General features: G+C 49.5%; 1 protein-coding gene across 13 annotated transcripts in view; it reads left to right on the top strand.

Moving 5' to 3' along the window:
• Window positions 1–27,500, top strand: part of LOC126578980 (glucose transporter type 1) — a 165,513-nt gene that overhangs the window by 66,837 nt on the left and 71,176 nt on the right. For 10 of the 13 annotated variants that reach the window (XM_050242146.1, XM_050242145.1, XM_050242144.1 and 7 more), the window contains one exon: window positions 13,794–14,623. Coding sequence is in view for 1 of the 13 variants with exons in the window: in XM_050242151.1 (XP_050098108.1) it covers window positions 14,603–14,623 (21 nt within the window). In the remaining 12 variants the exon portion in view is untranslated. Of the gene's footprint in view, window positions 1–11,648; window positions 11,668–12,344; window positions 12,406–13,793; window positions 14,624–27,500 lie in introns of those variants that run through there. The other 3 variants (XM_050242143.1, XM_050242142.1, XM_050242141.1) reach the window with 3 other exon arrangements.

Here is a 27,500-nt window from a genome sequence, read left to right as displayed (position 1 = left end):
TAAGCCAACATGCTAAATACCGTTTCATTTGGAGTTTGATAGTAAATCAATGGTAAGGCGAATTAGCTACGATGAAAATGTGCTCTAGGAGCATCAAACTCAAGGTTGTTTATTCCTTTTTTAACAATACTAAATGTCTGAAGCACTGTGCTTTCAACACAACAAAAATCATAATTTAAAAATGAAAAGCCTTTTACCGTTTTGAAACAATCTATTTTCACATTATGAATTATTTGTACAAGTTTTACACTGTTTTATTGAAGTTTCCATTATTAATTCTTACAAAAGGATCATTGAAATTATGCGCAGTTTGGTGAATTTTATTTTCTTTATTTTTTCTCATTTTATATCCAAGTGAGTGGGTCTCGGCTAATGTGGCTAATTATTATTGATTATGCCGATAAATAAATTATTGATCACGCCCAAAGCAATGTTTGAACTACCCTTTTGTTTTAGTTCCATGGGTTCGAAGGAGAGATAGAAGCGCAGATAACACAAAGTATGACAGAAGGAGCGCTGTAGCAACATTTTAAATGAATCCGTCTTGATGGTTGCTGGCCACGTCTTGAGTTCTAGAAAGTGTCGCTGACGCTATTCTCACGCTTGCAACAAACGAGCGAGAGGAAAGTTTATCTTTCTTAAACATATTTCCATTTTTACGCGGCCAAACATTCCCCCCCCCCCCACCCCTCCATCAACGTGTTGCTCGCTAAGCGCGTGCCAGCATCGGGTGTACCCAGAGAGCACCGAGTATTTAGCGACCGTTTTCCAAGCATAAAGAACCTCGGGATTTATGTAAGTTAAACATTCCTTCCGATTCGCGTAAACGGGCACCGGCATTTATCGTCGTCGCAAAGTACCGTGTTTACGACAGTGTTTACCGCTAGCTGCTAGCTGCCACCGGGCCATGACGCCACCATCGTTTGAAATTGTTCATTCAATTGATGGTTCCGAATTCCCAGACGTAGAACCAGACTCAGAAGCTCAGCGAACCGGCCGACGGGCTCCACGGTATCTGCCGAAGCTGCCATCCAGCGATTGGAAAATTTATTGGTCCCAAGTGGCGAAAAAAAAAGTGGTTGCGGTAGTAGTTGTGCGATGTGCTAATGGTTCCACTTCGTAGTTTTCGCTTCATTTACGAGGAGGAATACACCGTCACCACCGCTGCGGCTACGAGCTGTGAGCAAACACCAAACGCAGCCATCGCTATCGAAACTCTGTCTGTTGGCGCAATTACGATAATTGATCATATTTCAATATGAACCATAACTTATCGCACAACAAGCGAGAAGTGAGTGCCATCCTTTAAGTATCCTTTCATCGTGATTGCTTACAGCCCCGTCGGTACAGACAGCTTTATCTACGCTAGAGTTCGAGGATAATATGTAATTTGGGCTGTGGGAATGAATTTGAACCTCTTTCTCTCTCTCTCTCTCCTTGGCGATCCTTATGAAGTTGCTTGTTTCATTTTGCTGCAACATAAGCTGTCAAACGAGTGACTCGCCAACGTCTTAACTGGGCCGTTCGCGGCTACAGAACGACCGGGCATGTGGGCTCCGCAGATTACATACATTATTGTTTTATTATAGGCTACCGGAGAGCCCCCCCGGCGGGAGGACGGTTCCGGTTTACTAGGATCCATAAACAAAGCATCATAGTAGATGCTATGCTGCGGAGGTCTATCCTCCATCTAGTACCCGGCAGGACCAGTACAAAGTTAGGTACAATACAACGTCCTTGTGAGAGTTCTAACGAAGAGAGAGCGAAAGAGAAACCAACCCACCAACACGGTACGGTGTCCGAAAGCACACAAAAAACCCCCGACAGCCAAACATGTTCATCGCTAGCTGGCTACCCGGAAACTCCCGCACCAAAAAGGACATTGGAACTCACCCCCCGGGAACCTGGCAGCTCCCGGATCCTACCGTGACCTTGCAAAGCCCTCAACAAACTAGGGCAGCACCATTTTGGGTGACAGGATTTTTTTTTATTGCGTTGAGGATTTTTGTATTGCCCGCACGTACGGAAAACATTTTCCCTATTTCACGCCGTACTGCACACAGCCGCAACGTCGCTGGTCACGTCACGTGATGGCCCGCACAGTCACGGAATGGACCGGCGATTGAAAGAGAATCCACTGGATAACGCCCGGTTTCGGGATTTTACGGAAGAGGATGGCAGGAATGGCCTGGCCATGTTTACAGCGCGAAGAACGCGCGCGCGCGCGCCTGTGATCTGTGCAAATGAGCAAATGACATGATGCCCCGCCTGTGTGCCAATGCCATGGCATGTGGTAATAGCTGCGGACAACAAACTACAACGCAGCATATGCGCGATTCACGGGATGGGCCTCCCTATAACTATGCTAACGGAAACGGTCGGAAAAGTGTTCTAAATTCAAACGGGATCCGGCTCTCAGCATGGGTAATGCATATGGAAATGGCTGCACAAAGCCTGCTAGATTTCCCTCTAGTGCGATCGACAGATTGTCTCACGAATCTAGCAGCACTCTGGTTCTGCTCCTCCGGGGAAGGGAATTTTAGTCGTGGAGAGGTTCTTGGCGGTAGTATACACGGAACGAGCGACTACCGTTTATGAATATCAAGTAGCGCTCCATTCCCTCTGCGGTCGTCCATGGGCGTGATTCTCGCGTCCGCGCATACCTTTATGCAACACCAGTGCGCCCACCACAAAACGAGTTTTGGACGCCCATCCGCGAAGGGCGTAGGTAAGATAATAGTTTATTTATATTCAACGGTAAATACATTCGAACGATAATGACATTGAACTTGGATAAGCGAGCGACAATCGCTCCGGGAGGGGGCGCTGTTTTGGTTGCCGGTGTTGCCGATGAAATTGATTTTCCATTTCGACCATACTGCTGCTGAAAATTTGGGGCCAAATGGTCGTGGGATGTTTCTACCACGCTCTACCATACTCTTCACCCCTCATTGCTGGGCACATCACTTATCGATCGTTCGAGACAAATGAATCATTTCGGTTTAGTAGCCGGATATGCGATAACATAGAGGCGCCATTTATCCGCACAACAAAATGAAGTAAACGAAAGAAGAAACATAAAATCCAACCACGAACCAACGGGGCACACACAAAAACACTCCATCCATCCTGTCTGTCAACAGTCTCCACGCTCTCTTCATCGTTCGGCGGAATTGATATATTGAAAGGGAAATGTCGAAAACAATATTGAAAATGTTTTCCAATTCAGCACCCCGGCCCGAACGAACGAACCGCAAAATCGGAAAGCAAATCGATGACGCCGCACGGCGCAGCAGAACTGATTAAAATAAGATATATATATACGTTGCGATCCGTAGTGCCTCTCTGGTAATGGGCCATGGGCTGGGCAGACAGTGTCGGCAAAAGCCACCACACCAGAGCCGATGACCGATGGGTGGTAGGAGGGGAGGAGCGAAGCCATAAATTAGTGAAATTGAAGCATACATCCTATGCGCTATGGTGGGTTTCTGTTTGCTAGTTCGCTTCCTTCGTTCTGCTGGAATGTTAGCAGAGATTTGAAAGGAAGAGAGAGAGAGAGAGAGAGAGAGAGAGAGAGAGAGAGAGGGGTTCTGCAAGAATCTTTACGGATTGCTGAACAGCAGCGCTCTACCAAGGGGCGAAAAGGATACAGAACCAACCAACGCTCGAGCTGGTCTTTAGTCGATCCTGTCGAAGGCCCTGGCCACGGTATCGGTTCCAGTGAATGCCGTTCACCGTTCACCGTTTCTCAATTTGTTCGGCCACTTCTACATTACTTTCTTCCTCGATGGAGAGTTTCAAGTGGCCACCACCGTCATTCGCCATTACATTTACTGCGCTGTTCCGGATGACATTAGGCCACAACAAACCTGCCATGCCAGGAAGCCATTTTTACCCTCCAAAAAAAAAACGTTGGATGCTTCTTCGTGTAGAACGCGTTCCGGTCGTGCACTCCCAGGCACGTGTGTGCCTGTGTATGCGTGATCACTTCCGAAACGATGCTAATGGCCGAGTCCGTCCGTTGGCGTTGTTCCGATAGTAGTGCTTGCGGTGCTATCGTGGCATTCCAGCACATTACCGGTGGGGAAAAACATCTTGAGCTTCCCTCTACTAGCTCTATCGCTAGGAGCTAGTGCTTCACACACGCGCACACAACCATATCAGCGAAGTGGTGGGAGGTGAAATGATATTGCCAACAGGCGGATCATAACACAAGAAAGTGACGTGAGTGCACCAGGCAGAGGAGCAACGCTAAACAATCTTCAGAGAGCGTGCAGCATCAGAAAAGGGTGGAAAAAGGGAAAAACAAAATGTAGGAAAACTCGTCGATGCATCAGAGCCAGGCATCAGACATTTGCAATGCAATAGCGCGTCGTCGGATGTTGCAACGAGCGGCAGCGTTTTTGAAAATGGCGTCCGTGGTACGAGGAGCGAGTGAAAGAAGTGAAGTGAAGCTGAGTGTCACATGTATGGGTGCTTTGATGGGAGAGGGAAACCACCAAGACGCAGCCCTGAGGAAGAAGGCTCCACCATTGCATCATCGGAACTAGAGCATTGGAACACGTGTCTGGAGTAAGAGGTGGGGGGGGGGGGGGGGGAGGGGGGGAGAATGCCATTAAAACCATTGCCGAGCAATCGAGGAAGTTGGATGGAAATGGATGCCCGGCGTCGTCGCAGCGCGTGGCGGTGGCCACGAGCTGATCGGTTGCTGCTGCTGCTGCCGCTGCCGGTGATGGGTCCTTCACCGACGATGTTCCGGCCCGGGAGCAACTGATGGCAGAGTTATGGGCTCTTGATAGCGATGAAGTCATTTTATTTTCATTTTCATTCCCGCGCACGCTCACTGCTGCACCCCACCCCCGGAAGGATCCGGAAAGCTGTTCTTTTTCGGTGGCGTAAAGCGAACCAACGATATGGCCACGGCCAGGGCGCCGGCATGCTGTGGCGTCGGTTTCCGGAGATGCGTCGTCCTTTCGTGCGTTTTTTACATGTCTTGGAAGATGGTCCAGGGTGGTGGTGGTGGTGGTGGAGCGGTAGTACAACATGGTAATAAAATATATATGCTACCACCCCTCCTCACCCTCGCTGTATCCACTCCGTGGCCGTTTGATCGCTTGATTGCAATTGAAATATGATGGAAGCCTGTCGTGCAGTTCGCGTGCAGCCGTTCGCTCCGTCAACGGGGACAAAGGAAGCTCTTCTGATCAACGACTACCATGATGATGATGATGTGTGCGATGGGGGGTGGTGGTGGTGGTGGTGATGATACAAAGTACACTTCAAATCATCGGATACGATCCATCCGTGTGTCCGCGAGGGCATTATGCATGTTATTGGATGATTTATGCACCACGGCCACGGTCCATAAGGTCGGTAATGGAGCTGCAAGGACTCAGCCAGCCAGTCAGTCAGTCAGTTTGTGCGCTTCGTCCAAATCTCGCGAATCTCTCTGGACCTGGTGGAGGAGGAGCACCGTTTTCCCGCTGAACGATGCGCGATTTAGACGCGATAGCGACGTCGTGACATTGGTTTAAATTTATGAACCGGCTGTCGATGGTTTAAAGCACAGAAAGCATGGTAGGAAGGATTATGATAGTCTTCCTTTGGCGAAAGGAACGATTGTATTGACATTATAATGACCGCAGCAGCTCCATGCATCTAGAGAGAGAGAGAGAGATAGAGAGAGAGAGAGAGAGAGAGAGAGAGAGAGCTGAAGAGCAAGAACTACTTGTCCACTGCCATGGTAACGAAACTATCGTAATAAGTTGCCCACTGCCAACGGCACGTCATGGTTTGCTGGGTCCGAGCTAGTGCTTCGAGCCAGTGTCTTTTGCTTGACTTTCCGACTTGACCGACCGACCGGTGAAGCAAAACTTCTCCTTCAGATCGGCTCAAACTCGAAGTCCGCATGGAAATGTTGCTGGAAACTTTGCGTTTTGTGCAACAAAAAAGTCCGTCAACACGATTGGACACGTTCTCTCGGCCATGTATTACCGCCACTGTATCGGGTGTGCAGACAGTGGAGAAAGTTGATGTCATTAAAAGCGTTCCGGAATGTTTCGTTCCACGGCAAACGCTCACCGGGTTTTTGGTGGAGGAAGCGGTCCTTACACAGGACGCCTTCAAGCGGCAAGTGTTTCAATCGTTGGTAATTGGAATTTGCCTTCAATTCCAGGAACTCTGGCGAGTGACTAGCAAGAGACACAGAGCGGGAGAGAGAGAGAGCTTTCGAGAAACGGTTCCAGGAATGGTTCCGTGGTGTGGAGTGTTCCCGGGTAACCGATACACTTTAATCAAAAAGTCAGCCCACCCCGTCAAGGAGAGGGCTACGGAGTATCATAAGTAATTGGAATACTTTTCGGGCGCCGGGTCGTTCCTGCGGTGGAACATCCTGACATCCCAGGTATGCCGCTTGCTCCAGCAACGGTTGTAATCAATCAACAAGGCGGTACGTCATCGTGTTCCTGTGTGTTTGTGGTCCTGGGTTAGTCCCGGGATTCTCTGGGTAATGAAATTGTTTTTCATCTCGCCGTGTACCTGACGAAGCTTATGCTAACCGGTGCGCTACCGATGGTGGTGGTGGTGGTGGTTTGTGAGCTGAAACCTTTTCATGTGGTTTATTGACTTTTCGCGCTGCGCTGATGGTCGTTGTTGGTGGTGGTTCCATGTTCCCGTGTTCCCGAAATGAGTGTTGTGAGTATGGGCGCGGTTGCGGTTCCCTTCTGTTGCTCTGTTCGATCGTCCCCTAAAAAGGATGGCGCACGGAGTGGAATCGAAAACCAAAAGTGGGTGAAAAAGAAGAAATGATCGAGCCACTAACAACTCCACGTTGGCTGGTACTGTGATCGATGGGCGTGTAGCGGAAAGGTGTCGGCGAGATACATTACATCTGGGGGCGTACGGTGCGCACCAATGCGGTTCCTGGCCTACGAGGAGTTCCGTCAGGAGTTCACCGGATCGGACGAAAAACAAAATCATACAAAAAAATCCGTTGACCAAAGCGAGATATCTCAATATGCCCGCCAGTATCAGCGTCGCGAGCATGTCGAAATGTTGCGGTCTCTATGCTGGGTGTTTATTTTCGCGAACACCACCGTCCGTCCGATATGTTGGCGATAAATAAACGAAGCGAACACCGGGTATCGCAACGAACCACAAGAGGAAATTATCATTTTTTCGCAACGGACACACTGGCTGGGGGCCTCATGTTGTCCCGCATGTTTTTCTGCCCCCGTTTTTCGATGCTCTGTTTACCGATGAGCCACCAGTGGCGGAGGTAGCGAATTTAAACATTGTTTAAAACACACGTGGGATGTGTTCTCGATTCCCTCGCTCCTGCTGCCGTGGCGGCTGGTGCAGTGTGTAATTGCAACAATTATCCGATTGTTTATCCTTCGCTGGATGGTGCACCGATCGATCGGATTTCCTTTTCCGGATGCCAGTTCTTTTTTCCCCTTTTCTGTTTTCATTCCATCGGCTGATCTCTGGTCTCCATTTCATCTTTTATTGCTGTATGAAAATGAGGGTTGGAGAAAGGAGAATTTTCAATCATAATACTGACGTTGGTGATGATGATGATGATGATGATGATGAACGGATGCACCTGCGCTTCAGAGATGATGCAGTAGGGCGCACTCCATGCATATGATGGGAATGAATGTTTGAATTATGCATAGAACAGTAATTGATCTGCTGGCGACTGTTAAATGAGCTGGCGTAGACTTTTTTGTATTTAAATAAATTCCGATTTCCAATCCAAATGCATTGCAACACCGGAAAGCACGTGGTCATTGCCTGGTCACGTGCACCCTTTTGGTTGCTTGGATTGAATTGGTTTGAAAATGAACACTTAAAGCCCAAGCCCCAACTCAGTCTCTGGTTCTCTATCACGCTGACCAACTCTCACTCTCTCGCATCAAAACGAAGCAAACTGTGCGCGAGTTGCCCCAACTGACCCAATGGTTCCGTTTACAGCGTACCAAAGGCCTCGAAATGAGCATAATTATGCATTCAAAATGTGTTCGCTACATGCAATCGAGCTTTCGAGGTCGAGCCCGCAGCGCAAAGTCAAGACTCTAACAATTAAGGGGGAAGCGAGGGACTTCGTGGCACCCCTCGAGGGGGCTCAAGGCCGCCAAACACGCACTAACAAAGAGCGGTGTAGAGCGAACGCAGCGATGCTTATCGATGCCATCGCACGTTCTACATCGGCATGCTCCCGGGGCGGTCAAACCAACAATTAGAAGTAGTAACCCAGTCCAATCCATTTCTGCACGAATCTCACAAGCACATACACAGAGAAATAGAGCCCCATACCGACGACCGGTTTCGGATTGGCATTTTTCTTTGACCGAATCATCCGTTGGACGGGATTTTCGCAGGATGAAAACGACAACGGCAACGACGACGTCGAGGAGGAGAAGGAGGAGATGCTTACAACATTGCTGCTGCTCCACATCGTTAGCAAAAGGGAAGATTTGGCGACCTCCGTAATCAGGGCAGAAAGTTATCGGATTAGGAAACGGATCCCTCCCCGCGTTTTTTTTTTGTGACAATTAAGCCGCGATCGCTAACGCACGCGGAATGGAATATTCGGTGGCCAAAGTGAGTGAAAGAGAGACGAAGATAAGGCCCCGGACCACGGACCCCTGGCGTGTGCCAAGCCAAATCGATCTAAGGGATTCCGAGTGCTAAGCCCACCCCGGGGGGTTGGTTCCGGTGGCCTGGTGATTCTGGGGATTTACGAAATCAAAGATGAAAATTCCAGATGAAAGAAGGCGGCATTGGCGTGAGCGCTTGGCCAGAGTTTTCATTCACCACGGCCATTCGCGGCCATTCGATGGCACTAACGAACGGAATCGCAGGCTCATAAGTCACAGTTTTGTGTGACACCAATGGTTTCTACGTTTGAGGAAAAGTTTTTTGGGAAAACTTTTCATCCAAAAACCCATTACACACTCTCTATCACGCTCCAGTGCTGCATGGTCGATAGTCGAATGCATTCGGATAGTTCGGATTCGTGTATGGCTGGAAGGAGCTAGGGAACAGAGGGAGTACCAGGAAGATGGTCACCGATTTTCGAATCTCACGTCACAGGATTGCTCCGGGCTACGTGATACTCCCCCCGGAGCAGACCTGGTGTTTGTGCCATTGGAATCCACGGTCTGACCTCCTGCGGATGAAGGTGAAATCCGACCGGAAGTTAGTGTCCGTGGGACGGGCTGGTACGTGCCTCCGGTACGGTGACACTCGGGACCCTTCTTTACCACCCACACCACGGATCAATTATCCAACGAACGAATGGCACGATCGGACGGCCTGCGATGGCCGGCCTGGTGCGGATTTTACGCGCGCGCCCGCCAGATGCCTCAATGAAGTTAGTTAGCGCACGAAGGAGCTGGAGCTGTGGGGATTTCGCGCGGCCTCGGGGCCAGAGATTGAATGGATTCGAGGAATCAGATAGAGGATAGCGTGCACTATAGGAGCGTGACCCCGCCAATGGTGTGGTGGACGCGGAGAACTCTGACGCCAGGCACGACATTACACGTGAGTGATGAACGGGACGTGCGTTGACTTGACTCCGTCTTCGGGCGTAATTTGTCGAGCTGCGGCACACTTCCGGCAGTGCCGATAGTCTGCTGGACAGCCTCACAGTTTTTTTGTGTGCTTTTTTCCTTGGATTTTTTGCCCCTGCGAGGGAGACGAACCTGTTCCTCTCTGCCACTATTCGCCACAGTGCGCATTGATTGCACAAGAAGGCAATGTTAGGGAGCCAGGGAGTCACGGAGTTTGTAAGAAATCAGTATCCAGCCTTTGGTGAGCGCACTTGAGATCGGGAGTTTTGTCGCGAAGGGAGAATAAAGAATGTAAGGGGACCGAGAGATTTAGCGATTGTTTTGCGATGAATTGGAAACTAATTGAAATGTACCGACGTGTACGTAGGTACGTGTTGTGCATGCAGAATTATTGTGGATCGAGCGATTCGATCACGTTCAGGCTGTTCAGGCGCTTGCGAGTGTCAGCAGATGACAAAAAAACATTCGAATTAAACTTATTTTATGCACAATCGGAGGTATAGTTCTTTGGTGATTAGGTGAATGCCTTAATTAGAACGGCTGTACAGTCCACAGATACCAGGAAAGACTATCATGGAAAATCATCGTTTTTATCGACAAAGTTACATTTATGAGCATCGGTTGCAATTTGATTCATTTCAAAATAAAATCAATATTATGTGGTTTAAGTGTTTACAAAATGGCTTCTTAATATAATGCATTAGGTGAGAGATCGGCTTTAATAATATTATTCTTAAGTCAATGGACTGATCCTTCTGATAAAAAAAAATCATCAATCGAGAGTTTATAAAGTGCCTGCTTTTCTTTAGATCATGGGTCTCACACTCATATTAGCATACGGGCCGCAGATGAAAGTAACAGCCTGGTAGTGGACCGCCGTTTTAAGTATCAATCATTTCGAGGGTTTTTTAACCGCATAATTTGGAGGCTCATGGCTTTATTAACTGTGCTTTTTCTAATAAGATAGAGATAAAAGTAGTAACCAACAGCGTCGCCACGCCGGAAACACGAAAAGATTAAGCTCCGTTGTCGAAATCCGATGATGGAGGCGCCAGGTAACCGGTGCTTTCAGGGAGTTTTAATAGCAATTTAAATTCGTAAATAACCAAGGGATCTCAAAGTCCATTATGTGGTGAATGTTGAAATGTTTAAAAATTGTTTCTTCATTCATGTTTTCGAATTCAATTCCAACGTAAGCATAAAATAAAAATACTTAGAACATACCTTGCTTTTGATTAAATGCACCAGAACCACTTTCATGAAACTAGTGTTCCAAATGCGGCTAAAATGCCACGAACAGAACGCTTGTACAATTTAACCAGGAGCTACACGAAACAACGTAAAGCGTCAAACCTCAACTTTTCATAGCGATCGTTGTGGTGCACCCCAACCAAAAACCAGTCCCAGTGCGGAGTTGGTTCGCCCCTTACCGGATGGACACGCTTATCATTAACAGTGCAATGCACAATTTACACCGGACCTCATACACCTCACACATCCTGTGTGCGTGGAATGCAATGTTCGCACTGCTTGTCCTTCAGCAGAAACGTTGCTACGCTCCTCATTCAGGTCAGTGCGCCCGCACCACTTGCTTTCACGTGGCTTCCGGCCCACGCTGTCTGTCTGGTGGGTTAAGTGAGTTTTTTGGTGTGGAATGTACATTTTTGGAGAGCAAAAGGGCAGCAGAAAGCACTAGCAAATTACCCCATTCACACCGGATGCACAGCGCGCTGCTGATGCAGGTGGCCGCTGGCATCTACAAGAGATGGTATTTGTAGCATACCTTTCTCGATGATGTTCCTACTCATCAGGGTACAGGTGTCGTTGCATCATCATTTTGAGGCCAGAAATGCCATAAAGCAGGACATAGAACGGGCTTTCTATCGTGTCATAAAGTGGCACAATGTTTCCCTCAGTTAAAGACCTACACTCTTCGTCCTTTGATACTTCCAGAACGCATTCTGCCATTCAAAACGTAAATGGTTTTCCAAATGGCAATTTCCAACGCATTTCCGGACCAAAGGACCAAGGATGGTTTTCTACTGATCCGGCCCGGTCCGATGTGTCTGTCGGAAAAAGGGAATCATCATCGGTAAGGTAAACCACTTCCGCCTGATTGCTGTTTTGCTTATCAATACGTCATTATACTATGCCGTCAATCGCTTTTCAAATGCGATTGTTCCCGGGTTCGTTCCCGTTTTCCTTCCTCTCTCTCTGCTGGATTGTCTCGAGCACCGCTAGCATCAGGCTGTCTGTCGATAGTGTCCGTCCGTAAATGGGCACACCATTAAGCGACTGATGCGTGACGATAACGGGATAGTGCAGCTGTTCCCTTTCCACCTCCCGTCTTTCTCGATGGTTCTTCTTTTGTTCCTTTGTAAAAGGACGCCCAGCACAAGCTCTTTCATTCCGTTTTCCTTCTTGATGAACTGCAGTTAACGAGAAGAATGCCAGAGCGGAGAGACAGCGCAATTTCATTACCATCCCTAGTGCGCTTGAACTGGCGCATTAATTTCCACTCTTTCTGCACTTAAAAGCTCGATCATTGCTAGTGAGTAAGCTACTAAGGGAGAAAGAGAGATAGAGATGGAAAGAGCCGCCAATCTTGGCATCTGCCCTAGATGCACACTGATCCACTTATTGTTCCTCGTTGCCGACCGTCCAACCATCGAGCCACTTACTAACCGAATTCTTTTTTTTTCCCTTTTCTTCTCTTCTGTAGCGCTCCTCGGTGCACGACACCAACCAACGGTTGGGATTGATCTAGCAGGCCGGGCCGTCTTCAGATGAAAAGCTCCGACGGACGTACGACGAACAAACAATAATCCAAGTGAGCATCGTTGGAGGCGATGCTCCAACATGGAGGCGGAGAAGCGCTTCCAGAGGCTCCCAAAGAAATCCAATTCCCACGTCCACCCTCCAGAGAGGCCGTCCCCCTTTTTAAAACTTTATCCTCCCTATGGCCTGCGGCCGTTTGTCGTTTGTTGCATTTCATACGCCTCAGCCTCTGCACTGCAAGTCGATGGCAAACATCAAACCGTATCAAAGCGAGCGCATCCACATCGTGTAGCTGATCAGATCTGCCATTGGAGGGGTGGATCGGATCGGATTCATCTCTTCAACTGGCTCTTCTTCGAGCCACCGGCGGCATCACACTGAAGCAACTTTACAAGAAAGCGTTTCAGAAACCACTTCAAACAAGGATAACAATTGTCGCATTTTGTTCCCCTGCGGCCAACCGGACGCCGACTGGTCTGAAGTCAGCAGTAACATCAGCTGGATCAGCAAAGGCTCTCTTTCTCTTTCTCTCTCTGTGGCTGTGTGGGTTAAGATAAACTGAAAAGATCAAACCGTTCCGTGAGCGCTGAATCGTAACGTGGCGAGCGAATGGCAAAAGGGTACCGGAAATAGGACGTCAGCGGCGTGTCCGGAGGATTCATCCGGAAACCGGAACCCCAGGAGGGGATGGACAGCAGCAAACTTCTCTCGGGCTTTGGACAGTCGCTGGAAAGCTGAAACGAAGCGGATAGAGAAACATTATCTGGCACCGGCCCCCGGACTACCACACGGACCGTGTTCCACTGTCTTGGTGGCGAAATGTTGTCCTTCCATTGGTCCGTAGCGCGGAATCGGAGATTGATCAAGAAAGGCGTGAAACGAACCACCAGCACCAGCACCGGCAGGAAAAGAGATCCCTATCCGCACCGGACACAGTGCTGCTTCACTTCAACCGTAAAGAATGCCATTTAGCCGGAGGACTGGCCAGCTGGTACCACCAGCGCTTTTCAATCGTCACGTTATGCCACGATTCGATTCTTCGTTTGTTCGAGTCGTGGCCGAGCTTTCCAGCCGCTTTCCACCGTCGGCGAGGCTTGTAACGATGACGATGATCAAACGATAAGCGCAAACAACCAAAGTGAACCAAAGAGACAGAAGTGATAGTGATAGTCCGGATGGTCCAGGCCGGAGCGGGGTTTTCGGGTCGTGATAAATAGTTTTCCTCGCTTGTCAACGCCCACGCTGGAGAGGGAGCTTGGAAACCGCCCCGCGGCTGGTGACAAAGAGCTGGTGACAGCTCGCTGTCACATTGCGGTGCACCTCGTTTGATGGTCCCGGGGTTTGTGCTTCATTCCCCCCGCTGTCTTGGACCACTTGACAGGCAGACCGACAGGCAGGACTGCTTCTTAAATAATTAATCCATTTTCTTTTGATTTTTAGGCTCGCTAGAAAAGGCTAGAGAACCGGCGACAGTGTTTAAGTGCGTGCCTGGTGGCAAGTTGGAAGTAAAGGAAAAGGAGGAAAAGTAGCAGCGGTTGATCCGGTACGAAAACAATTCCGGTCGTAGTGGTGGTGGCGGTCGTTGAGGAAGTGGTAACGGAAGTGACGTCGTGACGTGGTCAAAAGCAGCGTTTCCGTTGTTGCATCGTGGTGGAGTGAGTGGCAAAAAGGCAGACGGATTGCACCAAAACGGTGGGATTTTGTACCGTGCGGGTCTGTGTGGTGGGGGGCGATTCATTTCAGTGACGTAGTGACGCATTTCCTGTCAACTCATACTTCGTACCGAACGACGGAATCGAGTAAACCGAGTGATCGAATCGAAAAGCGGAGGAAAAGCGAAGGACAAAATCACAGCCGCCTTTGCCTATTTGCTAACGCGTGTGTTCAGTGTGCATTTGCAATACAACGTTGTTCTACGTGTACTGTGTAAGTGTATGTGTCATACGAGAGTCATACGAAATGTCATTATCCTTTTGATCGTTGTGCAGTGATCATCGGTTAATATTGGGAGTGTCATCATCGTCGTCATCAAGAGCCGCCGTAGCGAAAGGAATTGGATTGGAGAAACCATTCACGAGGAGGAAAAAGTGTGTGCATTAGTGTGCATTAGTGTGCGACTGTTAAACGTTTGTGGCGTTGTGAGAACTCGCTGTTTGGTGGCCGTGGTGTGCAGTTTGCCTGTCTGGCGCAGACAGCAGTTTCCGATCGCAAGCGGAACCCCATTTTTCATCTCCTAGTGGTTGCCCGCAATGGCTGGACTGACTATTAAGGTAAGCAACGCCGCAGAGTCACGAAAATCGTAAATCGATCTGTCAAGCTGTCAACTTATAGGGTCGCGCGCGTTCTTACGTGTCGGTGGTGCCAGTGAAGTGAGAACAAAGGCAACATGCGATTGCTAAGCTGGCTACAAGCTGGCATGGAATTGGTTTGCAACCGACAGAAGCCTCACTAAGCTCCGAACGTACCGGATTTCGTACGTACGATTGTAAAGGTCAGCGATTAAGGTTTTTTGGGGATGTCACGGTGTGAAGCCTCTGAAAAGAGGTTCTCCAATCCGCACATCGTTGCACACATACTGGACGCCATGCTCCCAACATTTGAGTGATTTGTGAAGATGGAAATGGCTAGAGGCATCCTTCTCCTGGCAGCTCAAACAACGCCAGCGCTGCGCTCATTAGCTGGCCACCGCTAAAACCCTGGCCACCGCTAGCGTTGGTCAGCCACTTTCTAAAACACATTCTGCAGCGTGCAGTGCGGTTGCCTTGAAGTCCTTGAAAAGCCCAAACCATGCCGCTTCTCTCTCTCTGTCTCTCTCTCTCTCTCTCTTCCCGGGTTTAGCCACAAATTGTAGCCGAACACTTTCCGGCGACGAGTTCTCGTTCGGTGCTCTCGGTTGGTGAACATTGTCGCATTGGTAAGAGACAATGGCCCCGTTTATCAAACTCCTCTTTCCTCCTCCTTGTACCTTCCTTAACTTCCCACTCTTTGGGAATGGTGTGCTGCTGGTGGCCACCACTCGTACCAGACGCGGATTCCCGGGGTTTATCTTTCCGCTTAACTCGATCCGGCACCGTCGCAACAAAAAGGCAACATCATGTTCACGTTGGTCCCACCGGCCAGCTAGTGCTAGTGATGACAAGTTCCTGCTCGATTGGTGCCGCTGCTGCTGCTGCTGGGGCTGCTGGAGCTCGAAACCATCCGTTCCGTATCCGTCACAGACAAAGCGCGCAAATGGGTTCTCGGTTTCGGAATCATCGCGGTGCCGTGGCAGAAAGCGAGCATAACCGGCGATGACCTGGATTTACTGTCAGGATTTCCTCGTCCAGCCAGCTAGCCGTCAGGCCCGGTTTGGCTTCTCTCTCTCTCTCTCTCTCTCTCTCTCTCTCTCTCTCTCTCTTTGTCTCGCTGGTCATCCGGCTCCGGGGTTGGCGTTTTACGATCCGGCAATCCTCCGTCGGTTTTGGACGGCCGACCGTGTACATGTGACCTCCGTGTGCACACAAGCTGTGTCACACGTTATGCCGTCGTCGTCGTCGTTGGCGGAACGTGACCGTGCAACGGTTTTGCGGCTCGTTCGTCCATTCGTAGGGGTGTGTCCGGGCTAGCATTGGGCATCGGCAGGCTGTATCTGGTCCTTGTTTTCTACCACTCCCGCCTCTCACCCTTTTTTCCCCGGGGTTGCCTTTTTTACAACTACATTCCATAGGACATGGGGGCCGTACTGATATGTGTTCTGCCATTTTTGGGCGCAACATTCAACATTGGCTGAGAACGAGCTACGATGCTTCGGCTAATGTTGGCCTACTACTACCACTACTAGCACCGCCTGCTGCTGCTGCTACTCCGGCTGCTGCTTGCCATGTGTTAGGTCTTGTGTCATGTTTTTTGCATGAAACCAGCACGGCGATCGTCGTAGGCTAGGGTTTTTTTCGGCAGGGAGCTTTTGTCGTCCTGTTCCATGGTCTCATTTCCTGGATGAAACATGTTTTCTTTTTTCCCGCTTTTTTTCCTCTCTCTCTCTTTTCTTGCTAACCTCCAACGTTCTTGATGTCGATTGTTTTGCCATTTTTTTTTCATTTTTTTCATTTTTTCTGTTGTTTACTCGAGATATTTTCCACGTTTTGTTGGAAAGGGAGCGCGAGAGAGAGCGAGGGGACAAAATTCATTTGTGGAAGATTTATTTGCTTTCTGCCATCCTTTTCCTCTCTTCTGCTTCTCGTTTCGTACCTCTCCTTCATCCCTAGAACATCGCTTTAATCCTGCCGAAGCGGGCGGATTGGAATGATTTATTCCATGTTCGCATCGCCGCTTCGGAATATTTGGAACGCGCGTTGCAAAGGTGAACAGAGAGCATTGGCCGTCGGTGTTCCATACCTGGCGAGCATGGAGTTTAATAAGGATTCCCAGCATTTTCAATGCTCAAAGGACCAGAGCGTACGCACGTCCGTACTCTGTTTAACGCCATCCCTCGTCAACGGGATTGCATTATTTATTTTTCGTTTCCGCATTTCTGGCCGAATAGTATCCGATGGGGACCACATTTATTATCCTACATCTGCCACTCGTTTCGGAGTTCGCTAGGACACTTGCAGGAGATGTTGTTGACTGCGTCAGTTCCAGAGTTCAGTTTACTTGTGTGCCTGTGTGTTGTAGTAATTCATTTTGGTTTCCCTTTCCACACAAGTGAACCACGGACTAAGGTTACATTAGCACATAATTAACATTCTTCCAACTGTGTGCTTCAGGGGAGTGAGGGAGGGGACGTATTAATCATCCATTTGAAGCTATTTTTCCTCATCCAGATCCTCATTTTCTGGGCCACGCCATAGTTCTAAGCTGCTGGAACTGATGAAGATGAAGCTCACACGCGCGCCACAATCTTACGCGAAATACGCGCCTTCGAAGGCGCTCTCCGGGTCTGGTGTCGGTTCCCCGTCGGTGGTAAGGTTCGTGAGGGACCTACAGCCTACAGTTCCACTGGCAGGAGAACGTTCAATCTCCTATTTCGTTGCGGATACTTTGCTTTGAATTGCTAATTTATATCCATAAGGATGGCGCATTGGCGTGTAGTAAACCGAGGCTCAGACCTCCGTCTTCACGGACGTCGTGAAGTGTTTGGTGTTTGCCAAGTAACCGGGACACAAACACAGAATGCCTGTGTTAGTGGATAGTGGTTCACTTCTCTTCATTACGCTCTTCGCTTGTGTGCGCGAGAGGTGCCCAGCAGGTCTTGCAAGGAACACAACATTATTGCAGCCTACTCTGCTCTACGACTCTATAAGACGGAACTTGAACTGAAGAGAGGCCCTCCGTCGACACTCAAGGAAATGAAATCATCGTCTCCCAGGATTCCCCCGGTGGTTTCATTATCCTGGGGACGGACCACAATCCCATGACCTCGTCTTAAATTGTTTTAAAGCGTGACGTAAGATGAAATGCCAGTCTGGCTGTTTATGTGTATGTGTGGGTGCACACAAACCCCTGGCCATAATTCGGTTAGTGATCAAAGCACTCCCGACAGTTGACTTTGTTGACATTGTTTGAGGGCGCCTCCGGCGTGAAAGACATGGGTCCCCAAATCGGAAGGTGGACATGGAAGTAATTGAATCGATTGTGCCGTGATAACATTCACCTGCGGCCAGCCAGGCCCCGGTGTGTGTCGCGCTCACTTATCATAATTAAATCTTGTCCAATGTCAGATCCCACGTCACGACGATGGTCTGATGGAAGCCTCCTTCCCGGCCATTCGGCTAATTACTTCGTCTACATCGCATCTGTCAGCTTCTGGTGTGTTTGTTCTTGATTATGGCTCACAAACAGGTAGGTGAAGGTCACTACGGTGACTCCTCACGCGAGGTGGAACCACACAGATCGCACCACCGGATCCTTCCTTCGGTTGGTGAGGTTCAGATCAGGATACTTCAGTTAATGCCCTTCGCGATTCTCTACATCAACATGTATTGTGTCTTATCAGGTTTTATTGCAAGCCAAACGACTCGTGAACGACTTCTGGCAAGGGTTTCCTGGCGGGGCAAAAGGGAAAGAAACCCCCGGAAGAGTAATCAACTTCGACAACCTCGTTTGGAAAAGGAACCAATCGCTCGGTTGGTCCGTCCGTCGTTTGGTTGGTTGGTAGTCGATTTCAATTTTCCAACGTCAATCCCCCGAGCTCGCAGTTCGCGTGGCCGGAAGGGAATTGTTTCTTTGCATCACTGAACAACCAGCCAGCCCTAGAGCCCTGCCACGGAATGGAAATGGTCTGGCGGCCACGAGAGCAGCGAGAGGGCAACTGGGTAATGGGTTTTTGGTGAGTCTGTGTCAGTCAGTGGGGTTGTGTGAGTGAGTGGTAAGCCCTTCTTCGGTTACGGTTGGAAAATCAATTCCTGGCCGGCTCCTGGCCCCTCCACCTTGAGTTTCCACAATAATTTCCCGGGAGCTTTTGACGCGCTTTGCGCTCTCGCTCGTTCGTTCACTCGTTTTGAGGGCCGTGAGGGTAAAAAATCGAATCAAATCGAACGTCAACGAGCGCGAACCACGAGGATCTTCTTCTCCTGGGATTGTTTTTTTTCTCTTTCTTTTTTGAATTCCTTGATCCACCGTCAAGCTTCCGGGGCTCGATGCGCAAGACGGCGCATTCGGTTTCAGTTCCTCAATCGGCGAGGTCTGCCGATCCCTTTACAGCTTTTGCGGTGGTTGGTCGGTTAGTTGGTGCTGCAGTGCTCCTCCTCACGTTCGATGCCATCCGGCATCGTTTGCATCTCCCTCTTGAGTGGACATCTCGAGGTTGCAGTGGAGTAGTCGCACTGTCCGTCAGGATAATAAAATCAAATGATGGACCACATCGAGCGGAAGCGTCCCCAGGGAGTGAGGGGAATGTGGAGTAACGTGTTACGGCGCGGTTCGTTCCAAGAACCACGGAACCGCGGCACATCAAAATATATTGTACGTTAAGTTTGGCCATTAATTGTTGTTTATGTTGGAATTGAAGATTGGTGATATATCTGCAATGATAATAGTGTTGGAAAAATTGAACGGAGAAATATTTTTACAACATTGCAACATTCACCACATACTGGAATTTAAGATCGTTGGGTTATTTTGCCTTTTAAATTACAATTACAAACCCCCTGAATCTGTGTAAATTTTACCGGGTACCTGGCGCCTCCATCACCGGATTTCAGTATCAGAGTTAAATCATTTTGTATTTCCGGCGCGGCGACCACGCATTTTGGAATTGTCTTTACCTCTGTCTTATTAGAAAAAGCAAATTTAATAAAGCCATGCATCTCCTAATTATTGCGAGGAAATGACTCGCGAACTGCTTGTTAGTTTCTTCTGCAGCTCGCATTCTAATAAGAGTTTAAGACAACTGCTTTAACCTTAGCGATGCCTGCTATTGCTACTATTGCCAGTGCTTGCAACCGTTGCTAATGTCACAACCTCCAGGAACAGCAGCAGTTACTTGGATTTGAGGTTTTGGTTTTTCCGGCCTCCAATGCTCCGTACGGTGTCTCTCTCGCTGTGGTGGAGACGTTGAAAATGTTTTAAAATTCATTCCACGTGATCGCTACGTCCCTTCGAATTGATGGCGTCACATTCTGCATTTGTTCTTCGAATTCAAATGCTTGAATTCCTTGCATATCCGGCGAAAAAAACGGGCGCCACTGAGCCCTGTCAGCCTGTGCTGTTCGCTAGCGTTCGCCCAACCAATCAACCATTTTGATTCTGATCCACCTGACGTGGCGGAAGTCACATTTGGCCTGACTGATCCCTGGCCATTCACCAGTAACTCCCATTGCCTATTCGTTGTCCTTCCGTCCTCCAAAGCAAACCAGAGAAGAGAATGAGAGAATGTCGAGACTGAAAGACATGCCAACACACAGACACAGACACACGCCCCGGTTGTGACATTGATAGTTGGTTGTAAATGTTGGCAATTTCAAATTACATCCGCTCGTGGTCACAACAGGGAGTAGCAGCACCAGGACTGGAAGTAGCAAATGCCAGCCATATATTCCAATGCGCACCGGCAGCGTGAGTGCAGCTGTGGGAATGAGAAAGTAATAAGATAGGATGTACTGCTTCTGGTGGTGATGGTGGTGGTGGTGGTGGTGGTCGGGAATCGCAAGCCAGGCAACATGACATCGAGCACGAACCAGGCACCGGCAGCAGCACGGGCGCATGTTGTCACTACATTGCCAGCCGTTTTCAAGCTCGTGTTTTCCAATTTTCATTTGGCTTTGGCGGGCTGCTGCTGTGTTTTTTCTTCTCTCTTCTTCCTGCACTCCCTCCCCCAGCGATGGTTTGTTGTTTCCGCGAATCGTTTCCTGTATTTCCTCTCTGCTGTCTCTGCTACTGTCCTCTTACCTCATCGTCCCCTAGGAGGACCATTTTACAATGGTAAGCGAGCGAACGGACGGACGGACGGACGGACGAACGAAGCATTCAGCGTCACTTCAGCCATTGCGCAACGAACCATTGCGCGCGGATGGATTCGTGTTCTCGGTATTTTCGCTTCACTCCACTGTATGTGTGCATGTGTGTGCTCCCCAGCGATCGTTATCGCGACGTTGTGTTGATTGTTGTTGCTGCTGCTGCTGTCATTACGCGGCGTACGTGGTGGTATGAGGCTTCGCAAAGCAGCTCCATTTTTGAATTTTGAATGCACCCAAAAGGCGCTCCTCACCACCCCCACCCAAATTGGGAGTGTTAGTTGGTTGTTTGGTCATTGTTTGTGCTTTTACGTGAGGTTTGTTTTTGCTGCGGTGCATTTTCTATCCCCATGCAAGGGTATTGATGGATGAAAAACAAAATGCAGTATCGATTCCCCGGGACCCGGGTGGTTCTGCACTGGGTACCGCAAAAGGGTTTTCGCTTTCATGTCGATCTCTGATTGATGGTTACATTCGCCATTTACGTACCTGAGGGTTGATTTGCATAGGCCAGTGATGTAATATGGATCATGGAAGCGAGCGCACGCTGCTTGCAGTTCATCAAAAAGGCAAACATCATGCTAAAGACCCCGTAGCAGCACCAGTAGCACCTTTCTGTATACCCCGGATATCATTCCAGTTGATGTCACCACGGGAGGGAAGGGGTGAGGGGAGGCCAAACCACCCTCTGCTGTTCTGGGCAACCTGGAGAGAGCGGGGGGAGTGCCTAAAATTCCCGTCATCTAATATTTAAGCCCTTGTTGACAACTGTTTTAAAACTAAATTATTCATTTCACTGCTCCAGCATCTGTGGCACCGGAGCATCAGCACTCTCCCTCTCTCTTCCTTCGACACTTTGCTTCCTGCGCTGTCCCGGTGGTCCCGTCCGTTCCCGGATTGACAAGGATGCGGGTTTGCGGACTCTCGCGTCTCTCGTCTCCCGGGCGCGCTCTCTCTCTCTCTCCCTCTCAGTGACCATCCGCTGCCGGATGCAGTGGCCTGGAACGGGCCTGAAGGCATCGCTCCGCGATATGGCAGCTGGCTAAAACCTCAAAAATCCACAGCCACAGCTTACGGGCGTTGGGTTGGGATTCACGGTGTGTCTCTGTGTGTGTCGTTTGCGTAAACAAAATACTTGGAAATAATTCATAAAGCTATAAAAAGCCGTTCCACTAGCACCACGCTATCGGTCCCTTCCGTGTGCTGGCATTGCGCCGATATAGGACGAGTTTTACACGGAGCTGGAGCCTAATGGGGGGTTTTTGGGGACTTTATGTGTGCTCGTCGTTGTATGCTTTTTTTTCTCTGTTCTTTTTTGCTGTGTGCTAGAAGAGACCGTTCAAATTGATAAGTTGCTACTGCTGATCTAGCCATTTGGGGTGGAGAAAGAATGTTGTGTATTTTTTTTTGGAATAAACTTAATTAAACTGAAAACAATAGAGCCGCTTGGAAGAGCCAAGTTCTACGATTTAAAATACGGTGTTCATCGCAGCATAAAAAAAAATACTGAACTCATTGTTTTGAGCTTTTGGACAATGCTAAAAGGAAAAGGTAAATGGAGCATTTTTGCAGACATGTTCCCCTGAAATTGATGTTATGGCTCATAGATTTGGCTTCGCGTCCATTTTCTAGCAACTTATCAATCTAAAACATGAGCACTAAAAGTGGGAGCAAGGCTCGGAAGGGGTTTTTTAATGGTTCGTTTGATAAACTAAAAACTAATGACGACACAAGGACTGTTGAAAAATGCAAAATCTCATTTTCCAGCCCAACGCGCTCTCAACCACTACATCGGCTGGCTCGGAGGAGAGTCAGAACAGCAGAGAAGGGGAGAGAGAGAGTACCCCCGATAGGCGACACATCGGAATCGCTTAGCATTCATTCGAATATGATCGCCAGCTACTTCAACTGATGGCTGATGACGATTTGCATACATTCCAGTGAGCGTTAGTGCGAGAAATGAATAAGCTCCCACGTACCCCTCCCCAGTGTCCGAAAACAAAAATGGCGCACCCACTTGCCACTTCAACTCCGGGCCAACTTTCAAAGTGCCACCATCACTCCATCGAAAGTGCGGGAGTGTCGCCTCACTGTTGATGAAGTGATCATTAGCAGAGACCCCCGGGCGTCACCGTGCGACGCACCGAGCACGAGTCCTTAATCGAGATCCCCGTTCCGATCCGGTGACGAGTTCGATGAGTGGCCCTTCTCGATGCACACCCGCCACGAAAGGAAAGTGATACTGTGTCAATCGCACACCAATCGGACGCGTCACCCGTCGCGGTTGTTGTTGTCTCTCCAGGGCACTCCTGGAGTGGAGGCAATCATTAATATTGTAGCACCCCCGTGAACGTTTCACGCGCTGGCCAGGACTCCCAACAGTGACAGGGCGAGCGTAAGGGCGCGTATAATTGAGTGATTTCTTGTCATTTCGCGCCGCGCGCAGTAGAAGGGAGTTGCCAGAGAGTTGCTGAGGAGAGGAGAGCGAGAAAGGGAGCTGCTTGATAAATGATATAGCGATATTCCCCAAAATGGTGGCTCCAAAACGGAGCCACTACCAGAACCGGGATAATACCAATAATAATAATAATAATCCTATCGATAGTGTGATACACAAAGACACAAAGACACACGAATGAACGCCCTGCGATGCGTATCTGACGTTCGTTAATTTGACTGTCACTCGACACGCAACAACAACAACAGTACCAGCTGCTGGAAATGCTTCACCTGCCACCACAAAGGGAACATGGCACCTCGTAATGATGTTTTCGAAGCCGGGAGGGGGTGCGCGCGATGGGAAGGACAATGGAATCTCCGCGCTGGTGCGCGTGCACGTATGTGAGTGATTACCTTTTACCGTTTCCGATTTCCCGGAAAAAAAAGAAGCCTCGGAAAGAGGAAAAACTCGTCCGCTTCAATCAACGCTATCAATCATCAAACGCCAACGCGCCAGGCAGTTAACGAGAACCTCAACACGGGCCACAAAAGGTCACCCTCACTCAGGTGGCCAATGAGAGCGGTGGGGGTTGTGGTTGATTCCGAGGGTGGTACACGAACAGAGCCCTTACTCCCTCACTCCCTCACTGCCTCACTCGCTCGCTATCAATCAACAAAGTAGGTGGAGGAAGGGCAGATTCTCACGGTCTCGATGGAGTAGCAGCCCCAAACCCGAGGCCATTATGGTGCAACATATTGACCTATTGCTACGCCTGAAGATTGGTGGGTGGATGTTCTTGCCTTCCAACTCCCTCCAGGCCCAAAAACCTAGGCCTATTGATCGAGGTTAGAAGGGCGAAAGATTGTTTCCGAGCGAGCTCACCAGGGGAATCAATAACCGGGGCAGCTCGAACTTATGGAGCGCGAACTCTCCATCGCCAGGAGCATAAGGTCAGCATGGAGGGCGCCTTATGGCCCCCCGGCCTGGAACTAAACTGACGAAAGTAAGGGGCACAAGTAGTAAACAAAGGCAAATGCCGCTTAGTGTCAGGGTGAAAGTTTTGTTACGAGATAGAGAGCATCGTAGCATCATAGCATCGCCGTAGCATCGGAATTTATGAATCATTCATCACTCGTTGCCCGTTCCCTCTCTCACAACACTATCTGCTGTTACTTCCAGCTCGGAGTCTCTGACGGACAATGGCCATTTTTCGAGGCTCGCGCGCGCTCCTCGGATGCGCCTCACACAATGCATAATTTATGTTTGTTTCCGCCACTCGCTGGAGATGCCGCTGGACGACGGACGCTTTTGATGCCGATCATCAGCACACATACTCTTCACACAGTCTAACCGGACATGGACATGGAGGTGCATCACTTTTGGGCCTCAAACAGAGTGTGAGAGTGTTGGTCTTTGATAATTTATGTGGGACCAGCAGATGCTGCTACAGTGCTTGAAGAGGATGAGCTTACAAAAAAGCTCCACTCCAGTTCGAGTAAATGTTGGTGAGGATGATGTGGCAGCGAGTGACAAATCGTACCTCGGTACATTCTGACCATCATTCCGAAGAAGCATTCCGAACCGGATGCACTCCATCCATCCATCCCATCTATCTTCTCCTGAAGCATCTCCGAATGGCGAAAGCTGATGAATGTCTTTGATGTTTTGGAGCGCAATTCAACTCGAAAATGTAAATAACTTCCTGTGAGGCGCGTGCTCCCTCTTTTTAGTGAAGCGAAGAAACGAATATTTAGACAACGACAACGATGCCAAGCGGCTAACGGCGAATTGATTGGCATTCCCGTTCCGTACTGGGGAAGGGGGCAACCCCGGGTACACTCTGGAGTACGAATTGTCGGGAGCATTCCCGGGATGTTTCCAAACAAACGGCCAACAGATTGTTGTTTGTACGTTATGAGTGGAACGGGACAAAGGGTGAAATCTGGCATCCTTTTCGGTCTTCGGAATGGTAAACGGAACGGAAAGCTCTCTCATAACTCACTTTCCAGGTCGGAAGGCGCATCATTAGACGCCACTGTCTCGCTCTTGCACCATTCGAATCAACGACCGTGGGACCCCTTTCCGAGATGTTTGGCGTCTCATCTTAGCATCGTTCATTACTGGAGGTTTGGGAGGAAGGTTGTACGCCCAGGTTCCGTGATTTATGAGGTGTCCAACAGTTTATTTCCATTTAATGTCCTTAATGGCTTTCTGAAGGGTCGTTATAAATGTATGTATGTTTTATTGTGCACATCCGGTGGCGGTGTCGGTGGCGATCCGGTGCGACGGTGCTGGAATGCGGATCACTGCCAGCAGCAGCACCAGCATTCAGAGCCATGCCTGGGCATTTGGCTTGCCGATGCCATCATCATCGTCGTCTCAAGCGCAGCCTCTGAGCGTCTTTTTGATGGACGTTGGTGACCAAAGAGAGAGAGAGAGACCAGCGAAACGATTGGCAGTCGTTTTGAAGATTGTACTGGCATTCAGCATCCTTCCCGCAAACTCCTTCCCCTTCCGTCGGTCATAATATTTATGACATTTGGGCACCACCAGTCCGCCGTGTGCTGCTGCCTTTTCATCCGTTGCGTCGTTTGCGACCTCCGCCCAAAAAAAAAAGCGAAGCAGAGGAAATTGAGGTCGCCATTTCGGAACAGAACGGATTGAGGAAGGTCCTTAGTATCCTCCCTCATTGCCAGGGGGGGGGGGGCAGCACTATAAACACGTCGCAGCAGTAGCAGCAGCAGCAGCAGCAGCAGCCAGCAGCCCAGAACGAAAACTCGACCAAAGAACCAGAGAGCCCGAATTGGCAAACCTTCATAATGGGTGCGCGAAAGGCACTCGGGGTCCGGGGGTTCCATTCCTTATTTATGTGTTATTATGTTTGGCAGCCACCACCCCGCCATCACCATCACCAGTTGGCCAGCTGGAGCAACCGAGGCTCCAGCGACTCAAATTGCTGCGAAACACTTTAAAATGGGGATCGGATTTATGTGATTTGTCCAGACCTCCGTAAGAGAAGGAGTGGCCCTTGGAAGTGGATTGGCGCGACCAGTTCCCAGTTGTAAACAGCCTTCTTCTTCTTCTTCTTCTTCTTCGTCTGTGGCTTCATTTGGTGCGCTATTGGCTTGCCAGCAACAGCAGCAGCACCTACGAGAGAATGACATCACGCCGGGCCCGTGGCCGAGAACTGGGACAAAGTTTTCGTGAAAAACAAAGCTTAACCCAGATATGGCTCATAAATTATCGATTTGCCCGACGTTCTGTGGCGCGTCGATGGTGACTCGTTGGTGTTGGTTGGTGCCGCACAAAGGGACGAAGAAGGTTCGCGTGCGGATTAATTTTCCATTCCCTGCAGTGGTGGCCCTGTGCCCTTCGCGTTACGCGTTCCAAGGCCAACATCCTCCGGCGCCATGCTCGATCGGTCGAGCAGCGCGCGGAGCGAATGTTTGTTTGTAACGACACAGCAAACAACCCCACCCCCGCCCCCTTTTTACACCACGGTGCAAGGGGTGCCTAGGGTGTTGTGGTTAGTATGCAATTTTCTAATAACAAGCCCTGGGGTCACCACGACCCGCCCTAAGGGGGGCATTCCGCCGGTGTGCTGGCAGATTGGCTTGTAAAGTGCAACTGAAAGTGGCAGTTGGTGTCGTGCATTTGTGTGACTCTGATGGCGTCACTTCCGGAAAGCGGAAAAGGGAGGATTGGGTGGAGGCCCTTCAAATTAACCAACCACCAGACCATTTCTACTGCGTGTACGGTTTGTCGGGGGGCCTTAAGGGAAAAAGGTAAGCCACACGCATCACCGGACTTGTACACTGAACCGGGTGGCACTGGCTTTCGGATGCATTACCCACGCCAGGAACCAACAGGAGGACCGACAGGATTCTTTTGCGTGCCCGGAATGGAACTGTTGATTGTGGTCGGTGGAATGCAATTAAGCGTCAGCATTAGTCACTGTTGGGACAGCAAGAGCAGCAGGGAGGGAGGGAGTGCTTCCGTTTGAATGCATTTTAAATAGTTTCGAAAGAATGTTTCCCCATGAAGCCGTTTCCTGGAAACGAAACATAACCTCACTCTGGGGGTGCTGTCATGTGCTTGGAAATACTTGGAATTTCTCTTCAGCACGCACAGCGTACGCCATGAGATTGGCTTTGTGCTGGTACTCCAATGGTTACTTGATGTGCGTCAACCGAGCAGCAACCGAGCTGTCAGGATCAGTCATCTTGACAGATGCACGCGCTGTAAACAACCGAAGCAACCAACGGGTCCTTTTGT

Source organism: Anopheles aquasalis, chromosome 3, assembly GCF_943734665.1.
Source record: "Anopheles aquasalis chromosome 3, idAnoAquaMG_Q_19, whole genome shotgun sequence".
NCBI classification, from domain to species: Eukaryota; Metazoa; Arthropoda; class Insecta; order Diptera; family Culicidae; genus Anopheles; species Anopheles aquasalis.
This window is presented reverse-complemented; position numbering and strand designations above follow the sequence as displayed.